Below are 27,956 nucleotides of genomic sequence, written 5' to 3'. Positions count from 1 at the left end.
TAGTTGAAAAGTCCATTCATAAAACTTTTATTCCACTTACATCAACTTAATACACGTTTTGAACAGTTATGCTTGGATTGTTCATGAAAATTTCATAAGACATTAAACAAAGCTAGCCATCATCTCAAGTTATTTCCCTGTTAACTATTTTTACAGCACATGCATGTTAGGCAAGTATCAAAAAAAAAAATCACAAAAGCAAAAAACCTAAAAAAGTTAAATATATGGGTTTTTGTTTTGCTGCTGTGCTCGATATACAGTGTCATTATGGATATCAAGCAATTCATTTTTACTGCATCTTTACTTGTACATTTGTTCTTAGGTTGCTTAAACCATTTAAATACAAATAAAATGTGTAGCAAAAATAATGAAAGCAACAGCAGGTAACTTTACAAATAATGGAATGTGAACCGTTTCTGTCCTTCTCTAGAGAAAGTTGACTGGGTTATCAAACTGTCTTAAGGAACACTTCAGCTGCAATCAAAGATGTACACTTGATTGTATTTTCCACAGATTTCACATGTTTGCTTGACATGCAATATCTATGGGACATCAGTTTATTCACAGCCATGTGCGCTCCAGCTTGAGGACTCACGCTAACTACACCTGTGGCTGCAACTGATTATCCCTTTTTTCCACTATGACAGACCAATACGCAAGCGTTCTTCGCTTGACATAGAAAGCTGTTTAACACTGGCCTTGTGGGAAGCCACAATGTACCAAAAGTACTATGCCAAACATGTAAAACTCGTATAAAAGTGTCACAACCCTATATTGGCCACCTCAGATGAAAACAGATAAATTCCCCAAATGTTAACTGGCTCTATTCCCCTAATATTAAACAAAACCACATGGGAAATATAGAAATCCAAATAGAAGTAACATAAACCTGTCAAATCGTAAACAAAAACTATTTGTGGGACAGCATGGATGACAAATGGTCTACTGTGTAAATTTCAGAATGAGGCAGATGGAAGTTGGAAGGCTGGTTAATTCTCCCCTCCTTCTCCTGCTTCAGCTTCATCGCCTTGGGTATCCGACGTCCACAACTGTTTGGGAAAGAAAACAGAGTATAATATTTAAGATATTAATATGTATAACTTATAACTAATAATGAATTGTCATTTACGGAATAGGATTTCTAATAATTTTATGCCAAATCCTACTAAGTACCATGAAAAAAACATGAACATTAATATCAATTTCTCTTCGCAGGAAAGAAGAAAAAGTAAATGGCTGTAACTTCTACACAAGATAAAACAGAAATCCAGTCCTAGGTGACCCAACCCCACACTGCATTTAATGAGGAAGTTCATGAACAGTCAAAACCAGAGTCTCATACCCACAAGGCTTACTAAATTATAATTAGAAGCATGCAAGAATCAAACTTACAAAACAGATACATGGGAATCAGGAACTAACAATACTTGGTTTCTTGTGGATTTGCATCTTCTCCTTGATTGCAACTTTTATGTATTTTTCCAGAGGAAAATCTTCAGTAAAAGGTCTTTCTCAAAACCCAACATTAGAGCGAACGCTTGCTGTTCTTCAGAAAAGGTACTAAACAGGTTCTGTTTCCTCTGCTTCTCCCCTATCACCACCCCCCCCCACCCTCCACCAAAGCCTTTCACTAAAATCTCTATCCTTTGGTTAAATTTGAGACCAGCCAATGGATTCAGAAGTTGCTGCAGGGAAAAATGCTATTCCAAATTTGGGGGGTTGGGGGCAGAGGGGGGGAAGTCAGCCTAAAAACAGAATATGCACAAGATCCAACTTCTGTCTCTGGAACATCATATTAAGGAGCCATATATCAAGATTAAGTACAACTAATCAGAGCAACGCACCAAAAAAAAATTATTTTGTGAATCAAGTGTTTCTCCACATTAGCTGCTTCCAAACTACTGCCCTATTACCAGTCCAGTATGTTTTGTTATAGCTCTCTCTGGAGTTATAGCAGTCCCAGCTGAATACTTTATGCTGCGTGGCCTTAGGTAGTAAAAGTTGAAAAGAACTTAAATTCTTTGTCTATCTATAGCTTACACCAGTAAGATCCCACAGGATGCTAAAAATCTAGTTTCAGAAACATTTTTACCTCTCCAGGACAACAGAGTAACCTGTACAAGATCGACAGCCTTGTTCTGAACACACAATAGCTGTATAAGATGTTGTTTGCTGAAGACACTAAACCACAAGTTATTTTACTGAAAACAACAGTATAATATTTTTTTTCTAGCACCTGCACTGAGTTCAAATCCATTATTCTGAACGTTAATGCTATTCCACGCATTTATAAGGAATAGTTATAGGAGCAATTTTATGAAAGGAGCTGGTAGAAAGGCAACAGAAAATGCTCACATCCTAAATCCTCATCTCTAGAATATCTGCAGATATATAATTATGCAGTAAATAAAAAAAGTCTTACTGGTCTAAAAGGAGGATTACTAATAGAGGACACAGTTCAAAGAATCTGCTGGAGAAAATCTCTTTAGAGGAAGGGGTTTTTTTTGTTTACTTTTTTTTTTTTTTAAAAGTAATTTTGCAACATGGAAAGACTAAAGGAGAAATATCTAGATCCTGGTGAAATAAATTTTGACTTCATCTATTAAACATTCCTCCGAACACATAACGGCCTACTCATCTTCCAACTACCTATAGATTTCTCCTTTATAATGGAAAATTGATTTTAACTACCAGGCCAACTACAGTAATTCACATACTATGGCAGTTCACACTGGCTTTCGCCCTGGAATGGAGCAATTTGCTTTCCAACTGCTACGACAAGCTTTATGAATTTTTACTGGGAAGCTAGAGAGTAAAGTCAACTTCTGTTCTCTGTGTATTTCAATATCTCTCTCATTCAGAGGTCAGCTCCTGAGCAATCTCACTCAAGGGGACGGTACACAGACACTGACAGCATAAAAGCTTATCCCGTATCTCCGTTACGAAGGCTGAGAAATCCCTCTTCCCATTGTTTTGTAAGCAACAGCTGGAACTATCACAAATAGCTTTTTCAGTAGCATGAAGTTGCCGTTCTAGTAGAAAAGATTCCAAGAAATAGGTAAATAAAGCGTTAGAAGTAAGAGCAGAAAAAAAAAGGCAACTCCTGTCAGGACAGCCTAACTATATTTGGAGGTCTTAGCACACTGAGTGATCTTATGCAACTGTACCACCTTACTTCCAGTTCTGTTAAAAGCAGTGCAGACATTCCGTAGAGCTCTCTTGACCTCAGATGCATAGAACAGCTGAACAAAGAAGTACAGCTGCAGACCACAGAGGTGCTGCTTGTTTTGCAATTCTCGCTTATACTTTTCCTACTCCTCAGAAGACTGGGGACTGAAATCTACTATTAATTAGGAGTCTGGCTCAGTCTGCTTGCATCTACCGTTCCATTTGCTTTAGATGTTTGTCTTTGCCAGTTTTAAAGTTCAATGGAAGTTAAAAAACACACGTGAAAGATTCAACTTTTGATTACTCTGATAGAGTGACACAATCTTGATCCATAACTTACATGGGAGACAGCTATGAGTCCAAGTAAAAAGGAATTAAGATAGCCATTGCTTAACTGCCCTGGAAATATGCTGGCTAACACTGATTCCAATTTCAGCACAACTGAACAGGTCCCCAAGTAGACTTGCTAGATTTGCTTGCAGTTTTCAAGTAGGGTCCATTCCTTGCATATGCAGTCACACAGACCAAGCTATGTGAAGTCTGACAGCACAATTTTACAGGCAAATGTGACCATATTCTCTACTGCTGTTATAATAAAAGGTAATAGCTTTGCTAGCCACAGTTCAAATTATTTCATTTTCTGTTTCTAAACAGGCTAAATTCCTTGAATAAAAAAAAAACAATTACTGAATAATTTGGGGATTTGGATTTGCTACTGTCAGTAAAGTGTTCAGATTAACTGGCCTGCAAAGGCAAAAGGTTGGGTGTGAAAAAAGACGCAGCTCAGAAACACAGCGTATTGTAAACTCATCTGTAAGTAAATGGCAGACACAACTCAACAGCTAACAGTGACCAAGACAACTGTCCGTTCCGTAAATGCCAGTCCCGCTATAAACAATACATAGACTGTAACAATACTCACTGTCAAGTTGTCTCTCAGTAACTGCATTATTAGCGTGCTGTCTTTGTATGACTCTTCACTTAATGTATCAAGCTCAGCAATTGCTTCATCAAAAGCCTAGAGTTAAGAAACACACAACTTCACTCGGAATGCACCTAAAGGTTATGCACATAATTGAACTGGTTTTTTTCTCCCCCCTTAGACTTACCGTTTTTGCAAGAGAACAGGCTTTCTCCGGGGAATTGAGAATCTCATAATAAAACACGGAGAAGTTTAGAGCCAGACCTAATCTGATAGGATGTGTTGGCTGCATCTCCTTTTTACTGATTTCAAAAGCTTCTTGATAGGCCTGTTGTGATTGCTCCACTATCCCTTTAGGGCAAAGAACAAACACACACAAAAACCGCAAGTAATTCAGATGTTGTATTCAGACATACAATCAGGACTGTGTTCATGCTGACATGACAGAAGTATGTCAAGAGTGAATGCTTGTGAATGAGCACACTACTCAACATGTCACTATTTTATAAGGATTTTACTGAATTAAACTTTTAATGGCTAAAAAAGGAAGTTCTCATTGATCAAATCATAGATTTGAAAGTCTCCCTGCTACCCTGTGACTACTTGTCCTTACAATCAAATGTTCGCAACACTTTTGTAATACTTAAGATAAAAAACACCACTTAAATGAGAACGTAAAACAGTAAAGTTTTAGCTACACGTAAGTTTGATACAGTGCCACAATTCCAATGCCTTTAAACGCTGCAAAATGTTTGAGATCACATTTTAACCACGCAACACACTGTTGATCTTTGCCTGTTAAACATGCCTGATCCTTCCAGTAGCAGTCATTTATGAATTTGCATTCAAAAGCTTAGCAAAGGTAATACGTAGCATCCCTCAATCTGAATTATACGCTTTTAAAAAGCTTCCAACACAGTTCCACTTCCAGTGCAGCTATGGAAAGTGTTTTTACCTAACTTAAAAGTTCTAGTACTATGCTTTGAAGTAAGGGCCAGGCATTAACAATTGGTCTTTTTGTCAGAAATTCATCTTTTGCCGTTCTCTTAGTCTGTTCAATAATATAAGTTATAAACATTTTGCAGGAAAAAAAAAAAAAATCAGCCTATATGGCATATGTGAAGATCTAAGAGTACAACAGATTCCATTCTTGCTGAACACACTTCAACTTAGGAGCAGACTATGCTTGCACAAGTCAGAGATCACAGGCCAACATAACTCAAAAGTTAGACTATGCCTCTGATGACTGCAGGAGGTAAGAAAGTGCTAGACGCTGAGAACAAAGGAACCATTGTTCCTGCACTCTCAAAGACTGTTAACAGCATCTGAGAAAAAAGGAGGGAGGAAGTCATTCAATTCAGACGCAAAAGTATTCAAATCACAACGTTTCTGGACCAGACAGAAAATGCATCCAGCATCACCTCTGCAAGAGTGCCCAAATTTATGTATTCAAAAATACTAGTAAAAAATCTTTAGGCTAAGGACAAAAAAAATATGTCACTAGTTAAGTAGTAAGTACTCAAAGCCTGAAAAATACCTGAATACCGATATTCAGGATGCGTACGCAATTGCTATTTGTTCCCCTTTAAACATACACAGAACTTACAGCATCATATCGTCCTCTCCAGCATGAAAGAGGAGGATACTCACTTACCGGACAACTATGCAGTACTTTTTTCCTTCACTATTCCTATTTCATCTTACATATTATTTACAAACTGACTTCAAAGCTTACTTTAATGTCCAAATTCCTTTTCTTACAGGCTTCACACCACTCATCATTGTAACAGTGGAGTGCTTGAAAAAAAATCATGCCTTGGAAGTTACCAGAAATTAGTACATTACAGTTGAGAAGGACTGGTTTTACTGGAAGTTGATTTTAGAAATAGTGAGAAGCGTTTTACTCTTCCATAATGGAACAGCACAAATAGGTCTTAGAAAATGCTGCCATTTATGAATGCTAAAATGAACAGTGCGAAAAATAAGTAGCTTCAAGGAATGAAGCTTAGCATTTGATTTTTTTCTAAAACAAATTGATTCAAAAATTTTGAGTATTTTTCCCCCATTTGAAAAAATAGTTACCCTCTGAGCACTAATACAGGGAACTGATGCAAAATTTGATGCGTTTATTAATTCTGAAATCATGCAATATAAACAATTTGCAAGATTTTTAACCCTAAACTCTTTAGAAAGAATTATACAATTCTAAAGCTCCAGGCTAAAATAGCAGTATAGGGTTACTCCACAAAAGACAAGAAAACTCGTTTGATACAATAAGCAACCTGTTTTATGAAGATAAAAATCCAGATCCTAGAGCTGGGAGCTTCATATTGCTGCTGGTATTCACTAGAAAAGGCTAATAGAATACTGTCCAGCTAATGGGCTATTATTTCCTAAACCACAATTATCAAGTGCTCTACTACTAGGTTAGCTGTCCTAGATAGTATGCAGGAAAAGCCTGCAATTCTAAACACTTGCAAGAAATTTTAAGTTTAGGAGCCATAACAACGAGCTAGACAGGTTTTCAAAAAATTTTCTTCTTCACCTTGAAAGTGAAAACCCACTGAAAAAAATGCTCAGCCAAGAGACTGGGTTAAATAAAAATTAATTTTAAAACTAATTTAAATAATATCTGTGCAGTCTAATCTTAGAGCCCACAGCTTAGTCTTGGACAGAAAAATAAACTTTGAGACTCCAAGTATCATACCTTCCAGGTTTGCGAATTAGAGATTACCAAAAGGAAAATAACTAGACTTTTTACAATAACAGATCTAAAGTACTGGTTACCTGTGCAATTCTGCAGTCAACAAGAATGGGTCAATCTGCATGCAGTAAGCCCTATTCCAAATCAAGCCCTATTCCCTTAAGTCTTAGTAACTTAATTCAACTCTGTTATCCAGCATACTGGGTAACTAGGCTACGCTAGGTAACGTGCGTATAACTGCACGTGCCACGAAGCAAAAGCAGACATGTCTATCCCCCTAGCTTCTTGAAATAGAATATTCAAACTTCAACAAGGCATTTCAGCTATATACTGAATTCACCAAACTCAACCTGATTTCTATGAAGCCATACAGATGTCTTTGTATCGCATACTACTAGGAGGACTTACTAGCTTGAGAGCAGCATTAAGCAACAGGGTGCCATACATTCATACAGCACTACATGGAATCTAATAAGCCCTATGACAGGGCAGAATTATACTGAACATCAGCTGCGCAGCTCAGCAGCTCTCCATTAATCCCTGGGGGAATCAAGTTCATACATTCAGAGATGCTGTCTGCACATTCCCAAGTAACCTGCAGCAATATAGGATATCTCATCCGTGTCTGCAAGAAAACAACAGCTCAGGGCAGGCAGAATTCATTAGACTGGGCTCCGTGCTAAAGTTCTAAGCCAGCTCCAGAAAAAAGTAAAAAAGTTTAGCACTTTACAACAAACTATACCTAAATGTAATACAGGTTCAAAAAAAAAAAAAAAAAGAAAAAAAAAAGAAAAAGTCGAGAGCATGTGATTTAGGCACCTCTTCAACTACTGCACTTAAGCCACCTAATATATAGTTAAGAATAGTCTGTACCACTGATTCATAAATATTAAGTACCTTATTTCAAATTTTCTACTGAAATTTAGGTGAAGCCAACTTACCTACAATTAGGACTAGTGGCTTACATGAAGACTTAAGAAACTTTAGGCAACAAAGAACATTTGGAGATCAAACCAGACACAGTCATGAAAGCTAATTTTTCTAGGAGTAAGCTAGCTAGTTTTACTCATCACCTTCCTCTCCAGGTGGATTCTAGTCCCCTTGCTCAATGAACCTAGGCAGATTTTTCTGCATGCTGTAGAAATGCAGCAGAATTGGCAAGAAAAAACTTCAAAAAAGCTACAGATTCCAGCCCCTATAAAGAGGTAAAAATGATACTCGGTCAGGCAGAAGATGCGTAAACCTGTATTTCCAGTGATAAGGCAGATGCATGCATGAATCAGAGTTGACTTCAAAATTCTGTGACTAAACATCTGTTCTCTGCTTCAAACTACAGAGGTACTTGGAAACTTTTTAAACTCATTTGAAAGCCATTGACCTACGATTTTTCTGTAGAAAAAGGAAAGCTTATTGCTAAAGAAATTTACATCCAAATCAGATGTATTCCAAAATTAGAGAAGTATCACTGTCCCACAGAAAGCAATCTGACAAATCTTAGCAACAAGCTGACATACAATACCTTTCTTGTCATCTCCAGCAGCAACCTCAGCCAAGTAACGGTAGTAGTCTCCTTTCATTTTCAAATAGAAAACTTTACTTTCTGCTTGCGAAGCATTAGGGATCAAGAACTTTTCCAACAGAGACTAAAATGGAAACAAAGAACACAGTGTTTTGAGCAAACATAATACAACAAACTGTAAAAGTGTAACTGAACTATTGGTTCAATTTATTTGAAAGTCAAGAAAGCTTTACTCTTTGTGTCCTACTGCCCTTTTTTCCTAAATATCCTACACAGCATGTCCACCCAAGGACAATTTGATCTGGATCACAGTTCTAGGTACAAGCAGGAACGCTCCATGCTGTGATTCTATGGAAGCCTGTATTAATTCAGTTGGTAAGTATCAAGGAATCAAAGGGTTTGTTTCTGTATGTTGTCATGTGGTGCTCTAACAAAAATAAGGGAATCCAAAGACTCTGGGCAGAGGGCACACAACAGAAGAAAGTCTGCATCCACAGAAGATAATAAAAGGATTTAAAATACTGGGTTCTCAGATCTGGAAGCTGATATCATATGAGCACAGGAAATGGGAACTAGGCTACTGAGGCTTATTAGTTGAAGTCCCATACTGGTGTCACCAAAGGTAAGAAACTGCAAGGTGAACCCAAATTCTTGCCTCTCTGGACAGTTTACAGTCTACAGCTATGTAACACTGAAGAGGATCAGCTATTTAACGTCACGTGCTGCCCTAACAGGTGTTTCCTATCTTTTCCAAAGCAAAAGGTGGCTGCCTGGAGTCATCCCACCAAATATTGCCTGTGGGCTGCCAGTTAAGACCAGCTTTTTCAAGATTTTTCAAATTGCTTATTAAATTAATACAGTAAGTTCCCAGGTGAGGGAGTCATGTAATCTAGCAAAAGTTTTATTATTATGAAAAAGTAAAAGAAAAGAAAAAAGAAATCAGCAACTCTGACACATTTACCCCAAATAAGGTGTAAGCTTGTCAGACTCTTTGATATTGAGTGTTTAAAGTCAGATTTCAAAAGAAAAGCTATTTATTGAAATGGCAAAAAATGTGCAGGAGCACTTTTGAATACTCACAGTGAAAACAGATGCCATTACACATACTTTGCTGAGGCTGTGTAGCAAACATTAATATTTTTATAAAAAGTTTTCAATAAAATTTTCAGCTTTTTTCATTTTGAATTACATCACTGACATTTCAGTTCTGCTTTGCAGAAACAGTTGAGCAAATACAGTTCAAAACCACAGAATTATGACTGCTTTACAGTACTTTTGTACTAGACAGTGATCTGCATATTAGCTGAATTATCTTACATGATGTATTCCTGGGATTGGCATAATCTGGATATGGTAATTTGTGACCTTTGGCACCAGCTCAGAAAAATAAGACAACCTACATAAAGTTACAGAAAATTATGTTTGTAATTGTTTCCTCTTCTTGCTCCATCAATTAATTTTTTTTCTTTTCTAAGTATTGCTAAATCATTTATATAAATTATGAATATTTAGCCTAACTGACTCAAACTTGTGTGAAACCTGTGAAAAATGAAGCCTCCTATTACGGTAGTTCTCTCTCACTTCTCTCTCAACAGATAGGGCAACAAACTTGGGCTGACAGAAACGAGTCAGACAACGTTTTGCTACGCCTACGCTCCAACGAGATTAAAACTGTTAGTGGATTTTTTAAAATAAGTTTTAACACAATGGGAGATATTTATCAGTCATCTTTAATATCATAGGATTTCAGTACTGTGAGGGCTGGTATACAGTTCCATTTTATATTTATAAAAGAAGATATCTAGAACACTTTGCCCTGTGCTTCCTGTCTGAAGGAGAGCAGAGAGAATCCTCTATCAAAGATAGCACAAGCAAATCAGCAGCAAAAGTTTGGTTTTTTGGGTTTTTTTTTGTTTGTTTTGTTTTGAGTCAGCCAAACGGGCTGCTGGGCTGCCTCATGCCCAGGGCACCCTTCTGAAGGGCAAACTACTATGCAAGGAGAAGGACTTAGTGCCACCACTGCTTCCGTGCTGCTGGAACAAAACCGGAGCCTGTAAGGTGCATGGATCACATGTTTCAGTTCTCCTTAACTGCTTATACACTCTGTTCTCACTATTAGAGAACACCAAGATTCACAGCTACGACATTTTTCATCAGTGCCAAGAAACTCTGACTTCATGACAACTGAAGGTTCCTAACGACTAAGGATAAAGGCTGCTCATTAGTTTTTCTGTGCAGAAGTGCAGTTAAATCAGGTGTGTCAGTCTGCACCTAACCTTCTGGCACCAGGAGGAGTAGCCCTCCTTCTGTACTCTCCCTGTTAATTGATCAGACCAAAATATTTTCAATGATTCCAGAGACACAAATTATTCATTAACTGTACAGAAAGTCATCTGACTAAAAAGTACAGCTTTACTCACTACCACAGCACCAACCAAACTTTCAGTCCTAAACTTCACTTAAGTCACAACTGAGGTAGAGTTGTTTGCAAACAGCTGATTGAATGGGTGATTTGCAATCGCAGGCATCATGCAAGAAAGTCTAATTATAATCTTCATAATTGGACAGTAAGTAAACCTTGTATGTAGGGGGAGGGAAGAGGGGAAGGGGAGTTCTAACCCAAGCCAAATAGAGTCTATGGAAAGATTCTCTGACACCTGGAGTCCTGGACTGCGCTGGTAATTTGCTCAAGCGTCTGAAGGAAAGAAGTCTCTTCTATCTGAACACTCCATAGGATTGGTAGGCCACACATCTCTGGGAGAATTTTATTTATGCCAAATATATAACAGGCCACTAAACATTAGAGTAACAACAAGAAACCCTGAAAGCAGATTAAATCTAAAAGCTAGCATATAAGTAAATGAAAGGAGCTCTTTCCCCTATCTTTTATCTAATACTAATCTATAACTGTATATACTCAGTTTCTCCTGTCAGTACTGGTCTTTTCATTTCAGGATACACTTTCCTTTACCAACATGAAGTTATAAACCCTCCTTAGAAGTTAGCTTAGTTAGATTCAGAGGATACTAATTTGTCTCAGAGACTTGCTGTGAAAGCAGCAGTCTGCATGTAGGTGGGGTGGCTGCAGAAAGTCAGACACGAAAACATTAAAATGACTGACCTCTTAGATTCTAACTACAAAAGACAACATAAAACTGAAAGAGGCATAAGCCACCTAACATTTTGTTTGATGGTTAAATCCCATCCACTTCTGAAGAACACTGGAGAGTAGCATCTTTTTATTTTTTATTTTTTAAAATAAAGAACTTTAACCGTAAAGCTTCTCTGGAGGATGCACTTTTTCCACATGCTCTACAAGTAGGTACCACAAAGTATTCTTAGAAATCCACTGATGTGTGTTCTGTCTTATCTAAAACAAAGCTCCCATAGATAGTAAGAACTGTTTCAACAACACGACCCATATACATCCACCTTCTCTCTCACCAGCTGATGTGACAGTTTTTACAAGTGCAGAACCACCCACCACATGGGTCACTTTGGCTCACAACTAGCCTAAGACTAGACCAATCATCTGTAATTAAGAAGTCTTTCAGGTGAACCACGTCACTCCAATACATACAACATCCTGATAATAGAAGGAAGGCCATTCAGCAAGTGTATTAAAGCTGCCTGGTATGTAGCTAAGCTCTCAAGCTCGTTCATGACTTTCCTGCGATCAGGTCAAATTCCCATCCATGTCTGACATATATTAATACGCACCGACTAACTTTATGGGCAGTTACAGTGCTTGAATCTGGTAGAAAGAGCTAAAAACAAAAACGAAACAAAATGCCCAAACAAATAATCCCCTTAAACACCCACCCCTCCCCCAACCCTTTTTTGGAGCTTCTAATTTGTATCAGGCACCAACGCTTCACATCTGCAACTGTGATTACTCTTAGTCAACAGCTTTCTGGTACTCAGGACTGGAAGAGACAGCACACCCAAACTCAAGCGATGCTTGTTAGCTATGCTCGTGCATACCATACATAAGCAATGTCATGAATTTTGTACATTCCCCCACCCCCAGAAAGTCTGCACTAGAGAAACAGTCTTTGTCTCCAAAGATGCAACTCAGACTGCATCAGCCCAAACTTTTATTATTCTATCAGTGAACTTCAATCCTGGCTCATACTCAACACTGAGCAGGAGAAGATTCACATTGTCCTTGCTTTGAGACCTGTTATTTCGCTGTTCAAAAGTTAGAAGAGCATCCAGTCAACAGCTGGTAACATTAAGCATAAGTACAATGCATTTTGAATTGTTCTGTAAGCACTACACAGCCTATTATTTTGATGAAAGGCCCTACGGACTTGTTCCCATAGTTTTGCAAGATAAAGTCTTAAGAATAAAAGTTAATCAGATTCAGTTTGGAGAGTGAAGGAAACGCAAAATTCAGTGTTTAAAAAAAAAAACCTATTAAAAAAAAAAACCACTGCTTCTTACTACTGCAAGTTATACATACTTCAGTTTGTCAGGTTGTGGTCAGAACTTCAGTTGAAGACAGGAAGCCAACCCGTAAAGACTTGAATAGTCTTTTCTTGACATTTGAGGCCTAAAACTACCCTTCTTATAAAAGCCATTTGCTTACATCTTTGGCAAGGGACTTGTGTGGGCCAGATGACCATTCCCAAATTTACACCAGCACGTTAAAATTAATGCCTCGTTTTGTCCAGTTCCATTTAGTCCTATGCCTATTTACCCTGATTAAAGGCTCAGTGTCAGCACATGTTACTGCCTGGAAATTTTAGATAATTACTAATGCACTTGATGATTGCATCAACAGCTCAATTTAGATATTCCCCCTCCCCAACAAATAGGTCACAAGAAATACAATCACCTGTTTCTAGAAGCACACAGTTGTAAATAAGCAGGCAATATCTAGTCAAAATATTTAGAAGAAGGAACGTTACTTAAATTACCAAAAAATAAATAACCATTAAGGTACATAGCTGAGTAAAACCTCTGGAAATATTGAAGAGACAAAAAGGTTCTGCTCCTGCGCAGCAAAAAAAAAAAAAAAAAAAAAGCTTAAGAACAGCAAGAGTTCAAAACAGTACATTGATAAGTATTACCTAATTTAATATCAATTTTGCTCACAGCTAACAGGGCAGGCCTTTTATTTTCAGGCAATATTGAAAACCATCGGACATAATTATGACATTATTTCTAGTCTTGAAGATAAGCTACACGAGAATATTTGCTGAATTTTATTTCACTTGTCATCCATCTGTGTGTTACACAGCACAAGGATGTAGAAGACATGAAAGAATACAATACTTCTTTAAATCCAGCCTGAAGATTTATTTTTTTGATGTTTCACATTCACTGAGAATGGCCTAACATTTCCACGATGTAAGAAGTGGTCCATTATCTTCCTTCAAGACATCACAAGAACACAAGAGTGACTGCACTGGTTGACAGCTCTATTCTGTCAACTATCTCGCCTGTAACAACACCCAAAAGAGGATGCTGTTAGAAGAATACAAAAAGAAAGCAACAAAATATCATGCTTCCTATAGCTTCCATCATTTGACACTTATGGACTTCCTGAATCAGAAGTGTTTTCGGTGAGTTTAGTAAACCTGAGGCTTCTCGTTCACATTCCAAGCACTTGTGCAGATGCCCCTTAAATCAACATACACTTTTAATAGCCACAACATACTATGGCAAAGAAGTAGTAGATACTTGACTACCTGTGCACAGAGAAGTGCTACCTTTGTATTGAACTTGCTTCCCAATTTCATTAAAAAGAAGTTTCATTTTTGCTGATTGGATTTTACTTTATAAAAACACTAGAACTAAAGTCTGCACTTCTGTTCAGAAGATTGTCAGGTAATTTCAGATCATTTGAATAATTTCAATACCAATTCATCATCCAAAGTCCCTATTGTGCTTTTACACCATCCAGGTCTCTAAATACTTTTTACTCTACAAGGTGAGTGAGGGGGGAGGGAAAGATGAGCAAGACAGACATGACTGATTTGAAGGACATTTCCTCTGAAGCACTATGGTAGAACAAGAGATGAAACACTACAGTCAGTGGAAGCCCATCAAATCTTAAGATGCAGCTTTTCAGATTTTTCAAGATAGACTTAGCAATTACAACCCAGTAGAGTACCAAGCTACTCCTTGTATTCCAATGCTCCTAGGGTAACAACTCTTCATCCACAGAATGAGGCATAAAACTCTCCTGACATTCCCCCCGACAATGTCTACTTAATATTTTCCACCAAGCAGCACAGCTGAGCATGAGTATGTTACAGAATTACAGATGTAAAGCATCAAGTGTAATTAGGTAGACATTCAAAATCTTGATCCAGATCTTAATCTTGTGACACACAATGCAAGAGAGAAAAATTTTACTGTGAGGGTGACAGAGCACTGGAACAGGTTGCCCAGAGAGGTAGTGGAGTCTCCTTCCTTAGAGATATTCAAAAGCCATCTGGACATGATCCTGTGCAACGTGCTCTGGATGACCCTGCTTGAGCAGGGGGGTTGGACTAGATGATCTCCAGAGGTCCCCTCCAACTCTGGCCATTCTGTGATTCTCTGCGATTCTGTGAAGAACTACATGTACTGAGTTTCAAATGGAACTAACTAACCAACCAGCATGGTAACTATAGCACACCTCTGTTAAACGATTCCTTTACAGACTTCTATCTCGGTCACGCTGAAGTTATTAAAAGTGGGCCAACTGTGCTGGACAAGTTCAAGAGACCTATAATTCCCCAAAAAGCTGGGAAATGTTTGATTTTCCATGTGTGCCTCTTTCTGCCTCAGCAATACAGGTAGAAGAATTAAACAGACTACAAAATGATACGTGCAATTAGCTACACTGCACAGAAGAAAATGACAAATATTTGTATTTTTAAGGGGAATATTTTTAGGCAATCTCTTCCCCAAACCCACGGTTCTTTGGGACAGAGGTGTTACAATGCAGTTGATTACGACAGCTTTACCTCAATTTCAGGGCTCTGCAACTGCAGAGACAACCAATCATCTTGTGAAAAAAAGGAGCACTCTGCTGCCTGCCTTTTACTCTGGCCAAAACCAAAACCTCTTGTTTAGAGCTATCTGAAGATTCCTACCTACCTATTTCCCGACTAAAACAGGAGTACAAAAACCTTGTGAAACACTAGTAGCTGCTGCGGCACCAGTGATCTCTCTGCTTAAACAGCTGCTGAGGCAGGAGACAAGCCCAGAAAGAACTACCTGCTGCCTGTTTTCAGTACCACTTATTCTCTCTTTCCCTCAAACTGGCTGCCCACACAAACAGGCAGCAGCAAGCCTAAAAAACAGGAGAGAAGGCTGGCCAGAAAAGACAAGTGAAGAATCACCAGCCTTGGCAGGGAAGCAATTCAGAACGTGGGACAAAGGGAAGAGCAGACTTTCAGGGGGCAGGGAGGATGGAATTTAATTGCATAGTTCATGCAACAGTGTAAGGTGAGACATGCATAGGGACACCTGGGATTTATAACAGCAGGAAAAGGGTACGCGTCATGGACTATAGTCCACAAGGCTGCTACTCTGGTAAAGATCTAGTAGAAAAATGCAGGAAACTAGGCCTGAGTAAATAGTAGGGGATGACTAGAAAGAGAACTAAAAGACTAATGGAGAAAAGGCAATCCTGTGTTATAGCCAAAGAAGAGCAAGAAATTTTAGCTTATGCAAAAAAAAAAAAAAAAAAAAAAAGAAATTACAATGAATTAACAGTAACCGAGTGTTTTTTGTTTTTTTTTAAGGGGCAGAGAACAAATGCAGTGTCACATGTGGACAGGAGGAGAAAATCACGGAAGAAAGTAGGACATCCAGAAAAATCATCTTCATGCTCACACATACGCTGGGAGACAGAACCAAGTCAATGAGAAGTGCAGGTGTGCACTAACACGAAAACGAAGAGGAAAAAAAGGGGAAACTTACAGATACGCTACTGGCCTGCATAAAAAGAAAAGGATGGAAATTGAGGCAAGGGGAATAGGTATCTCCCATTCCACACTTTTACAGGCATATACGTAGCTCTCCTTGCACATCAACTCTCTAACTGTTCCTCTCTTCAAGGAAAGATAAGGAGCCCTGGTTTAAACTATCAAGCCCTTCACTAGTCCTTCTCCCACTCTTAGTATTTATGGCAAGAGAAGCAAATTTTTTTTTTTTTTTCCTATCAGGATATACTCTTGGAGATTATTCAAAAGACTTTTAAAGTGACACATGCCAATTATTACAGGTTTCACCAAAGTATGTTAAACAACACTTGGCCACGAAGGAATCAAGTTCTGATGCACAGGAAAAAATACCTCTCAAGTTTAGCAACCAACTGAGAAAGCTCACACAGAAGACAGCAGCCAATGTGCCACTTCATCCTAATTATTTTTCTAGTCTTTCTTGTTGTATGTTATAGGCATTAATAAACAAAACTTCACTGAAAAAACAAAGCCAAGGTGCAACACTTACCTATTTTGTTAGCATCACCTCATACGGTATTTCTTGAATGGAACAGATCACTGGAGATTTGTGACAAAACAGAACGGTACCAAATGCCACAGATCATTATTTTGTGAAGAAAGAGAACATCTATGAGAAATTTCTGATAATATAAAGTTGAAACTAATTCAGTTGGATGGGATTTCCTGCTAGACAGGTTGTTTTAAATGATAAGCTTATTGTGGCTGTACTCTAAACCAGAAGACATGTTCTGGTTATCTTAAGCTTCTATAGTCTTGGTCTCTGAAGAAATAGTATTAAAAGCCCTTATAAGTACGCTGTAGCACTTTTTCTACTCAATGAGGGAAAAAAAGTAGGAACCATTTATCCTTAGCGATTTGAACTCTGAGAAGATCTGAAACATGCCGTTTTAGCAATGTAAGCCTACTCTGCACTAGGGGAATCTGATCAGCTAGAGACTGAAGAACTCAGATTCCTTTTGTTAAATATTTTGTGTTAACTATGTAATCATATTCAAAGGTCAACAATATCCAGAAAAAAAAAAAAATCTGTTTCTACCTCATTTGATCCACACTGAATCTGATAAAAAAACCTTAACAATTGACACTGCATCTCAATAGCAGCATATATCTCTCATTATGGCCTCTCATAAAGAGGGGCACTGTTACTATCAGACTTCAATAAACGTAAGCAACTATGCAAGAGCTGACTTTCAACAGAAAACAAGTTTAAGAAACAATCACACTCTTAAGAATGTTCTTCCACTTACCGTATTTCTTTCCTCACTGTATTAGCTGTTTGCCAGAAGCAAAGGGTTAACTTTAACAGTATAAGCTTTTTCACAGACTTTCAAAATGGTAGTCAACTACTGTCTGAATAGATCATCACCTTCTCAGGTTCACAGCCAGGAGCTGCTGTATCTGCCTATAGCAAAAACCAAGCAAGAGTCTGAGAACTTGCTTCAGAAACATGCATTTCTGTCATGTGCACGATAACAAGACAGAAATTTCCGGATAAAAACAGAGATAGCTTAGTATCCGTTTACACAGATTTGTAGAGATAATACAGTAACGCTGCTTGTGTTCTAGAGTTCTTATTTCCACTGCTCATAGCTTTCATAAGCACAGTAAAAGCAGGTATCTTACCACAGCAGTGTTTCTACTAGTACTCCGAGTAACCCATGAAACAAACACACTTAATAGCTCCAAAAAATTACAAATACAAGCATGAACCTCTTGCCTCTTTAACAGCAAGGAACAAGGAGAGTATCCATCCTAGTTAGGTGACTACACTGATCAACTTATTTTGCTGCTTACCACTGAGTCTCACCGGCAAGTGCATGAGGTTCTTGAACATTAGAGGTTGCTTTCAAATAAAACAAGTTGTTACTCAGGTATTTCTGAACAGTACAAGCACTATGTGTAGTTCTTATTTTTCACAGCCAACTGTGAAGCATCAACTTCAAATGAAATTAAGATGGGAGACAACTGGTTATAATAAAGATTTGTTCTACTTCCAATACAGGAGGATAAATAAGTGACAGTGCGTGTGTGTGCACGCATAGCTATGAGAAGTATCAAAAACACCTGTGTATTTAAACATTTCTGTTTGTGTTCATGCAGACCACGTTAGCCAATACTGTGATAAACAGGGGCATTAAAAACATCCATCAACATTACAGAAGAATTTCTTGCTAAGATTAATGACTACTGGCTAACCTTTGTTCATGAAGCCCCACTACCAGCAAATTATGTGTGTCATATATGCTGGAATCTAAAACCCCTTCAAACATGAGCTAAAGTTTCATGTATTTACAAATTAAATTTACAACGTAGAATAAATAAAAACCAACACACTAATTCTCCATTACTGATATCTAATAGGCCACCTCATATTTGAACTGACTCAGGAATGGTATTTTAATTCTCTGTGATTCAACAGCTTTTCAACACTTTCAGTGCACTGTATTTGTTAGTAAATACGAGAAATTACTCTAGTTTAGGCAGTGCTTTCACCAGTGCAGCAAGATAAACCACAAAGCAGCGCAGTTACAACAAGGAAGTGATTAAAAGAGTTGAATCAGGAGGTTTAAGGAAACTGTCTTAGCCTCCTGCCTTCAATACATTTCAAGATTTATACCAGCTAAAGCCTAACTGAGAAAGCTAGACTTGGAGAGTTAGTCAAAAGCTTAACCTGTAACCATCATGAGAAGTTAGTAAACCCTGGCTACGTTTTGTTCTGCAATATATAGAAGTACATTCACAGAAATATCTGTGAATCACAGGTATGACATTTTCATGTATGTCACTAGCACATTACCATCTTTTAATGTGAAGTCTAACAAAGCGTGATGTGAGATCTGGAGACCTGTATCCAGGTTCGGGCTCCACAGTACAAGACAGACATGAATGTACTGAACTGAGACTGGTGGAGGCTATCAGCATGATTATGGGGCTAGAGCAGATGACGTACAAGGAGAGGCTGAGGGCTCAGTTTGCTCAGCCTGGAGAAGAGAAGATTAAAGGGAGATCTTACTGCTGCCTACAGCTACCTAGGGAAAGCTGAACCAGACTCTTCTTGGAGGTCTGCAGTGAAGGACGAGAAGCAGCAGCAAAGCTGGAACACAGAAAGTTCTGATCACATATAAGCATTTTTTCTTTTCTTTTTTTTTTTTTTTAAACTATACGGCTAGTCAAATATTAGTACAGGCTGTCCAGAGAGGCTGTGGAATCCCCATCCTTCAGGATATTGAAGATCTGACCGGACAAGACACTGAGCAACCTGATCTAACTGGACCTGCTTTGAGCAGAGTTGAACTAAAAGAGCTCCTTTCCAAATTAAATTATTTGATGAAAACAGCTTAAAAAATTAAAAAATTAGGGACTGAGATCTTCCTAACAAAGATTCTGGACATCCAACTCAGGTTTCAAAAAATTAACTATTCTCCTTTGAAGGAAGCGTCTATGTATTTCAAAATCATCAAACAGAAGACAAATCTCAAAGGAAGAAACAAAGTGCAGGCAAAAAATAAAGACAATTAAGCAATTCTGAAGGAGCTACAGAACTAAATGTAGCTATTTTCAATCAGAACATTGCTTTTTTGGGTTAATGTTTATTCTACGAAAATATTTCAGAGTGGTATGGAATGAGTTACTGGAGCTCACAAGCTATCTACTCACCTGCTTGCAACCACAACCAGCAAGGGGACATTTTTATGGAGCAAACAACGATTGGTTTAAAAAAAAAAAAATAATAAATATACAGGTATACGTCTGTCTGCAAGAGCGTTAAACGGTACATGGCTTGCTGTAAGAGGGAGGACTACATTTCGTAATCCTGTTGTTATGAGCTGTCGCAGAAACAGGCTTTATAGTTATTAACCTGGTAACCTACTAGGTATTTGCAGGTGACTAGAAAATAGTCCCAAAGTAATTTGAGAACATAAGGGCAACAAGCATAAACCTGCAGTATATTCTTTAAGAATAAAAAGCCATTTAAAAGCATTTTGAATTGAATTAGGTTTTCCCCTCCCCCTAGAGGGCTGCAGCCCCATAACTGGTTATTAAACCTTACCTCAATCTCCCAAAAAACAACACGCACAAAAGAATCACAAACCTAAAGTCACCAAGTTAAGATTTAACTTCACTTCTTTCCACAACAATTGCCATTTCTAAAAAGTAAAACATCCATAACAAGTGCGAAGTAGTGTAAGTAGCGTAAGTATACAAGGAGTACCATTTTACGCTTTTGAGTACAAAGCTAGGAGGAAATAACAACAAAGCAAAGAAAGCAAACAATTCATCCTGAACAGCAGCATTATCCTTGAGCTTTTCTGACAGGGAGGGAGTGGGAAAAACGCTGTGTAGCACCTATATGCAACAGTAACTTTAGAATGCTAGCTAGAGCCAAGGTTTCAGGGAGCATTCTACACATTAAGGGTTACAACTGAAAATCACAGGCTCAAAAGGGGGAAAAAATAGTACTTGGGCACTGCCATCAAAGAGATTTACTTAAGGTAAGCTATGACTTTGATGGGGGGCTTACAGCAGGAAGACAGATCACCCAGAACACTGGGCATGGGGGAAGAACATGGGAAAATCACATATGATACATTTTGGAGGAAATGCAGGGGACCACTGTGGCATGCGCTAGGGTACAGAATACAGTGCAACTATCTAGAATTATGTTCACAGTAAACTGAAGGTCACCAGTCATGTTTTAAATGGGTAGATTTGTATTTAACTTCTGTCAGAGATTACCTGAAAGCTATTAGTGGTTTAGAGCTCCTGAAAACTTCTAATACGCAAACAGTAAAAAATATGAGATGTTGGCTATTCAAAGACCTCACCATACTTTCTTCTTTGTACTTCACGCTCCTCATGAGCTGAAAAATTCATATTACTACCGATTTAATGCAAACTACTTCAACTATAGTTCTGTTTCTGATCGGCTGCAAAAAGCATTTTGAAGAAAATCCACACCTGTTAGATTAATATCATCCTTTATTATGGAAATAACCAAAAAAGAGATCATTTTACTGGTATTTCAAGCAGATTCTCCTTCTACTAGAAGGAGGATCTCACTTTCTAAAGTGAAACAGGACGTGAGGCACACACTCAGTAACATGAGGAAAAGTACTTAAAAAGCTTCATTTCCTGCATCAGCGTAAAGTTTCTGAGACTGGAAATTTTCTATAATACTGAAGTACTTTTAGGATGCTCGAATATGGCACTGTACTTTTTGCTACATTTTTCTTGAGGAATTAGGTAATTCAATCCTCACTGTTACAGTATTAGTAACTTGTGGTATGCATAATGTGTTGTAATTATTTGTGGTTTTCCAGTACTAGATATTAGGGTCTGTTAGACTGACATTTATTCAGGCTTAGCGTATCTCTTACGGCCCTGGTGAAAGACCTGGTGCTGGATCAGAGATTCTGGGGCTCTCCTCTGTCCAGTAGCATTCAGAGGCTGCATGAAGCAGGAGAAGTTTGTCTGTTTGGAGAGCAATACAGTGTTCCAAAGCAAGTGTAAGTGGGAGAAGATTTAGAAAGGGGCAAGAATGCGCATGCTGGCTTTGACTGCTGCGAGGTTAGTACAGAGAGAAAAATTACATGGTTGGACCTGGCCCACATAACTGCCAAATTGTTTAACCAGCAGGTCTCTAACAGTTTTGAAGTAAGAAAAGAAGAAATCCAGCAACTGCTCTCATGCACCACTTAAATTAATGGAAGAGGGGGGAAACAGAACGCAGATACAATTTTTCAGACTCAGTGTCCACTGGATTACAAGGACTGTTTCTTCCTAAAACACTAGTAATTTGAATTGAGGGAAAACAGTGAGAAGCTGCAGAGGAGCCAGCTTTGGCTACATTCCGCTACTCACAAATACATTCTCTTAACTGGTTTCCTCCCTTCAACACAGAAGTTAGGACACTTCCACACTCAACTGTGATGTAATGCTCCAGGGTATTAAATATTACTTAACAGCCTAGCAAGCACTTGAAGGCACAACAACTCAAACAGATTCACACTCGTAATAAAAGATATCAAAGTATCCAAGTTGCTTTAGTACCGAAAATGACAAAGCTCATGACTAAAAGTTTGAGCGTTAATGCTTCAGATTCTGTTAATGACATACTTCACACTAATCAAGATTTGTCAAGTGTTATTTTTCACTTCTCTTAACAATTTAGACTAAACTACACTGTAAAAAATCAGATCTACACCGGACCTACTGATACCCCTCCCCCAAACGGCAAAAAGAACACCCACAAAACCCTAGTTCTACCTTTGCACGCAGCATTTTCCAGATTCCTGTTCATAGGAAACAACTAAACATGTTATTGCAATTTTTTTTCTCTGGTAAAGAGAAGTAGATTTCAAGTAAAGTGATATGGTCATTCAAGTTTCTAGGTGAATAAAAATGTATGTAAAGAGGACATTCCAGCCAAGAAATAAGAATATGTTTTTAAATATAAATATATTATTTCAATGTAATTATCAAAGTCAAATTTGGAGCATGCCATTTGAAAGCTTTTTTAAATCCTGTCCCTTGAACACAAAAGAAATAACAAAAGTTCTGAGGTTTTTTTTTTTTTTTTTTCCCCAAATCCAAGTCTAGAAAAGTAGTTTTATTATTATTAATCACTGCCTAAGGTGCTGTATCATCTGAATGGCAGTCTATTAAGAAATATTGGAGTGGTAACATTAAAAATGAGTAAGACATTACCTGTTTAAAAGTTACAGCATGTAAAAAAATCCCAGTAATTTGAATAATTTATATATTTCTTATTAAACACAGCAAAGAGAAATACAAGCCCCTTTTGTATTTTCATCCCCAAGACACGATTCTCCACCCCTTGCACACACTTGTTCTAGCAGACTTGAAAACTGTTTTCTGTTGTTTTCATTTTTGTTTTTAGCACGCACAGTAATAGCAAGCTAGTTTTGTCTCAGTCTGGTTCCCATCATGAGAAAAAAAAAAAAATTAACTGCAGACTTCCTTAAGTTCTTCTAAAAAGGGTTTCTAAAAGTTAATGGCTTAATTAAAATTACTTCTTAAGCCCAAACTTAGTTTTACAAAGAACTTCACATCACACTGAACTGAAAGCATCCCCGCTCCTCAAACTTTCCATTGATTAAAAAACAAAACAAAAAACAAACAAATGACAGTAGAACTTTAGGTTTACACTCCTATTTCCGTGGCCTAAATAGCCGAGCCACCACTTAAAAACATAAGAATGAGTAAATGAGTTCTTTCCTCTACATTGGTATTCCCGCTTTCATAGTGGAAGTTTACGAGCTATCCTTACACAAAATAAGAAAACATATGAAACTGGGTGTGTTAAAATAACTATGGAAGTCAGCCTAAACTGGAAGCCAAGACTCAGGGCTATCCATGCTGACTTTTACACACCCTCGGAGAACCAGTCTTCTAGAAGTGATCACCACCCATTTCATTTAGTTATATTTACACAGCAAGTCAAGTCACTGATCTTAATTTTAGTTTGACATCAGGGCTCCAACCACACACTCAGCTACTTAACACCTTCCATGCATCATATGTCATTCTGTGACTTCCAGGTATGACTTGATCCCTTGTTACATGTGGGACAACACATTAGCAGGGTTTGCAGTTTACATTTTTGCAGCGTGAGATTCTACTGCTGACAGTAACATCTATCACAGTAGTGGCGAAAGAACTAGACACCCAGTAATGATGTGCTCACTGAAGCACTACTGACATACGCAACTGAAAAAAGTGACAAGCTGGAATAAGCATTTGGAAGACATTTGGATTTTATAAGCCCATCTCCTAATGAAAATATACTGTTATTTGCCAGATACGTGCATGTTTTAACACAAATGTAAGCCACTGAAAATGCCCAACTCTGGCCCCCTTACAGTTTGCTAGGAAAACCTGTAAGTTTAAGAGGGCACCAGAGCATTTCTATTGCCTCTTCCTGCCCACAATTTTCTGCATGGCTGAGTCATAACTAACATTACATCATCTTACCCAGGGAGGGGCACAGTTTCCATAGAGTAAGAACTACCTCTTACAACTACTAGATCATATTAAACTTTTAGAAATCAGAGCCATCTAGGACCTAAACAGCGCATTTTGGGAGAGGGGGTAGGGTGGGGGGCTCCAAACCAAACCTGTATCTAGTTCAGTCACAAATAAATATGTTAACTTTTTACAACTACTACCTTTATGTACAATAAGGTTTCAGCATATGTCTAAATACACTAGCACTAACTATGCTTTAAAAAATATTTTACGCATTTTAGGGAAAGTCAGATATTTGTTAAATCTTGTCTTTCAGAAACGGCATAAGAGATCGCATTTACTGAAAGACTAGAAGGAGTCTGAGAGGGCCAGCACCATCTATGCTGCAACTTTAAGCAAAAACGGATCAACAGTTTCATTATTTCTCACCAGCACATCATTGCAGATGTCTCTTAGCTCAGTCTCAATTTTCTCTCTGTATTCTCGAGCCATCTGCTGTTTTTTCTCAGCGCCTTCCGTCTTTTGCTCGATACTTGAGACGACTCTCCAAGATGACCTACGGGCTCCTACAACATTTTTATAAGCAACAGAGAGAAGATTCCTCTCTTCGTTGGACAACTCAGCTCCTTGCTCAGTCACAGACTTCATGCAACTTGCCATGTCATCATATCTTTCAGCTTGCTCAGCCAGTTTGGCCTTCTGCACCAGCTCATTTTTATCCATGCTGATCTTTCTACAGAGGAAAAACAGGGAGGTATTATTCAGACATTTATCAAGGACAAAGATGTTTTAATGTCATATGCAGAGCAACCGTTTTCCAAGAAGTCTGAAATTGTGAAATGTACAACCAAAATCTAGAACACAAAGCAGGCAAGCTCCAATGCTCAAATACATGAGCTGAAGACTTCAAGTCACTGCCTCCTTCTAAGGAAACGTTAACTTTTAAAGGAATATTATTTTAAATGTTTACAAATATAAGCATCCAAATGTGAACTGAAAGCAGATCACTCCTATCTCAAGCATACGCACAATCCCAGTCCTTTGCCATCACTCAGTTTTCTCATATGAGTGCAGTAAAGATGCAGCATCAGCTGCATCTAATTATCAAGGTAATAAGATTGACAACATAGGAACAGACAAAATACAGGCTAGTCAAACAGTATGAGACAACTCTGTGCCTTAACAGGACCTTATATTTATGTGCAGAAAGACTAGCCATAGGGATCTGCAAATCAAACCCAACACTGGAGGCTGAGAAGTCAGAGCTCCCTAAATATTCAAGCAGTTTCAAGGAGTACACCCTTTGACAACGTTAGCTTCCTTTCCCAAAACGGTAATAGGTTAAATCCTCTCACCTAGGCAGTGCTCCTCAGTCTGAGAGGTTAGGTATGCTTTCACAGACCCAAGGAGACTTCACTATTTAAAATATTACTTGAACATCAGCTTTTGAGACAGCATGAGCTGGCTGAGATACTTTATAGCCTGTATCACATCCAGACTCTTTAAACCAAGCTCTGCCAAACGAAGATAACCGACATATTTTTTTGTACCTCAAGACATGATAATCCTACCTCACCCCCCAAGTTTTCATGTATCTTGATCCAGTCATTTTTCAGGTCCTTACTATGTGCTTTGAAATACACCCTCCTTTAAGGTTTTATTATTAAGACGAGAACCAATTCTGGTGATATATGCTACATTATTTCTATACATTCCAACTAGCAACCTCACACATAATAATTCAGTAGCTTAACTTTGGTCATTTTACATAAAGTTACCACAAGCACTAACTGCAGTACCTCCTATTTAAGGACAAACAAAGCACGTTTTAACATCCTAGACACCTGAAAGGAGAAAGTTTTAGCAGCTGCTCTCCCCAACGCTGGCACACAGCAATTCAGTGGCTGTTCCACAGTGTTTGCTAACATGTGCCGAAGTCCTGACCACACTATAAGTAGTGGGTTAAGGAGCCATTTTAAAGAAAGGTTTTGGCTACGGTTGTTTCACCACCCGGTGCGACTAAGGCAAACGTGGTTTGAATGTTTGTCTGAACGCCAGTTTATCTGGCCACCGGGCTACCCATTGCCCGCAGACGGGTACGGCAGTATCCCTTCCGGGCAGCCAAGCGGCCCTTGGTTCTGATGGGTGAAGACGACCGCTCTGAAGCGCGGCGAGGACCGGAGGATGCCGCTCGGCACGCTGGATGACAGCATAAAATGGTGCTGCGGGCAGCCGGGCGGGCGGCCCCCCGCGCGGAGGCACGCTCGGGGACAGCCCCGCCCCGCGCCGCATCCGCCCGCCGCGGAGACACCGAGCGCCTCGCTGCCGCCTTTGTCATGGCGGACTGGCGTCGGAGCCCAGCCCACTTCAGTGCGCGTTAATCCCACTCACCTCCGCCCAACGCCGGGGGGCGGCGGCGGAGGAGGAAGATGCAGCGTCTCCGCCCCGACAGCGACCGGCCGAGGGGAAGCCCGCCGGCCCGGCCCCGCCGCCCCAGTGGCCAAGAGGAGGACGAGGGGGGAGGCGGCCCCCGCTCCGGGGGAGCCGCCGTTACCGCCCGCGGGGCTGCGGCCAGCCTCGCACGCCCCGGCGAGACCCCCTCGGCCGCGGTGGGGCGGGGGGGAGGCGGAGGAAGGCGCCCGGGGGGGGGGGGAATGGGGGAGGAAGGAGGGCAGGGCGGAGAGAAGGGAAGCGAGCCCGACGGAGGGGCGGCCGCTGCGGCTCTTCCGCGCCCGGGCAGCGCTCCCGGCGGGAGACCGCACCCAGCGACAGCCGCCCGCGCACTGCGGGCCGCGCTCCCGCCCCCGCCCCGCGGAGGCGTTACACCCCCTCCCCTTCCCGCGCGGGCGCGGCGGCGCGGTCGCCCCCGCCCGCCAAGGGCGGGACACCGCCCCTGCGGCCCTCACCTGCCACCCCCTCCGCCACCCGCCGCCCCCAACGGCTCCCCCCTTCCCCCTTCCCTCGCGGGCGAGGCCGGGCAGGGAGGGGCAGCCGCGGCCTCACCTGCGCGGGCCGCGGCGGCCGCCTCGCTCCGCTCCGGCTCGCCCGCCCCCTCCCCGCGGAGCCCCGGCGGGAGCCGCCCTGCCGCCACCGGCGAGGCCGGCGGAGGGGGCGGGGGAGGTCTGCGCGCTGCCCCCCGGCCGCCTCGCCTCCCTCGGCGCGCGGGGGTCGGGGCCCGGGGCCGCCAGCCGGGGCGGGAGCCGGGAGGCGGGGCCGCGCGGCGCCGCGGGCCCCGTTACCTGTGCGAGGCGGCAGCGACGCGGCGAGTGTCTCGGGGCGGACGGCCGGCGCGGACTGTGCCTGTCTCGCGGCTCGCTTCGCTGCAGCCTCTCTCCCAGCGCCACACACGGGGTCTCCGCCAATCACCGCGCCGCAACGCACGGGCAGCGCACCGCCCGTGACGTCAAGCGGGGCCATGGCAACGGCGAGGGCGCGGGCGCGAGCCCGCGCCTCCCCCGGCGCTCCCTGCACAGGGCGGAGGCCTCGCCGACCGCCGCGGGCGCCGGCGGCGCGCGCGGGGGCGCGCGGGGGGGGGGGGAGCGGCGGCCACGCCTAAAACCGGCGGCTCCTCCCGCGGGCGCGCGCCTTCCTCCTTCCCTCCCTGTGACTGCAGAGGCCGAGCGAGCCCGTCAGGGGGGCTCGTCCTCGCTGCCGCAGGGCCGGGCCGGGGCGCCGCCCCTCCGCCAG

The 27,956-nt window shown here is 40.6% G+C and overlaps 1 protein-coding gene across 1 annotated transcript; it reads right to left on the bottom strand.

Moving 5' to 3' along the window:
• On the bottom strand, positions 1-27,795 carry YWHAZ (tyrosine 3-monooxygenase/tryptophan 5-monooxygenase activation protein zeta). The gene is made up of 6 exons (XM_068932909.1): positions 27,509-27,795; positions 24,699-25,002; positions 8,314-8,437; positions 4,278-4,441; positions 4,091-4,186; positions 1-1,049 (listed from the first exon to the last, which is right to left on the bottom strand). Exons 2-6 carry the CDS (start codon positions 24,990-24,992, stop codon positions 990-992), a joined length of 738 nt encoding a protein of 245 aa, XP_068789010.1. The 5' UTR covers positions 24,993-25,002; positions 27,509-27,795; the 3' UTR covers positions 1-989.
• Positions 27,796-27,956: the final 161 nt, after the last annotated feature.

This window comes from Struthio camelus, chromosome 2 (assembly GCF_040807025.1).
Source record: "Struthio camelus isolate bStrCam1 chromosome 2, bStrCam1.hap1, whole genome shotgun sequence".
NCBI classification, from domain to species: Eukaryota; Metazoa; Chordata; class Aves; order Struthioniformes; family Struthionidae; genus Struthio; species Struthio camelus.
This window is presented reverse-complemented; position numbering and strand designations above follow the sequence as displayed.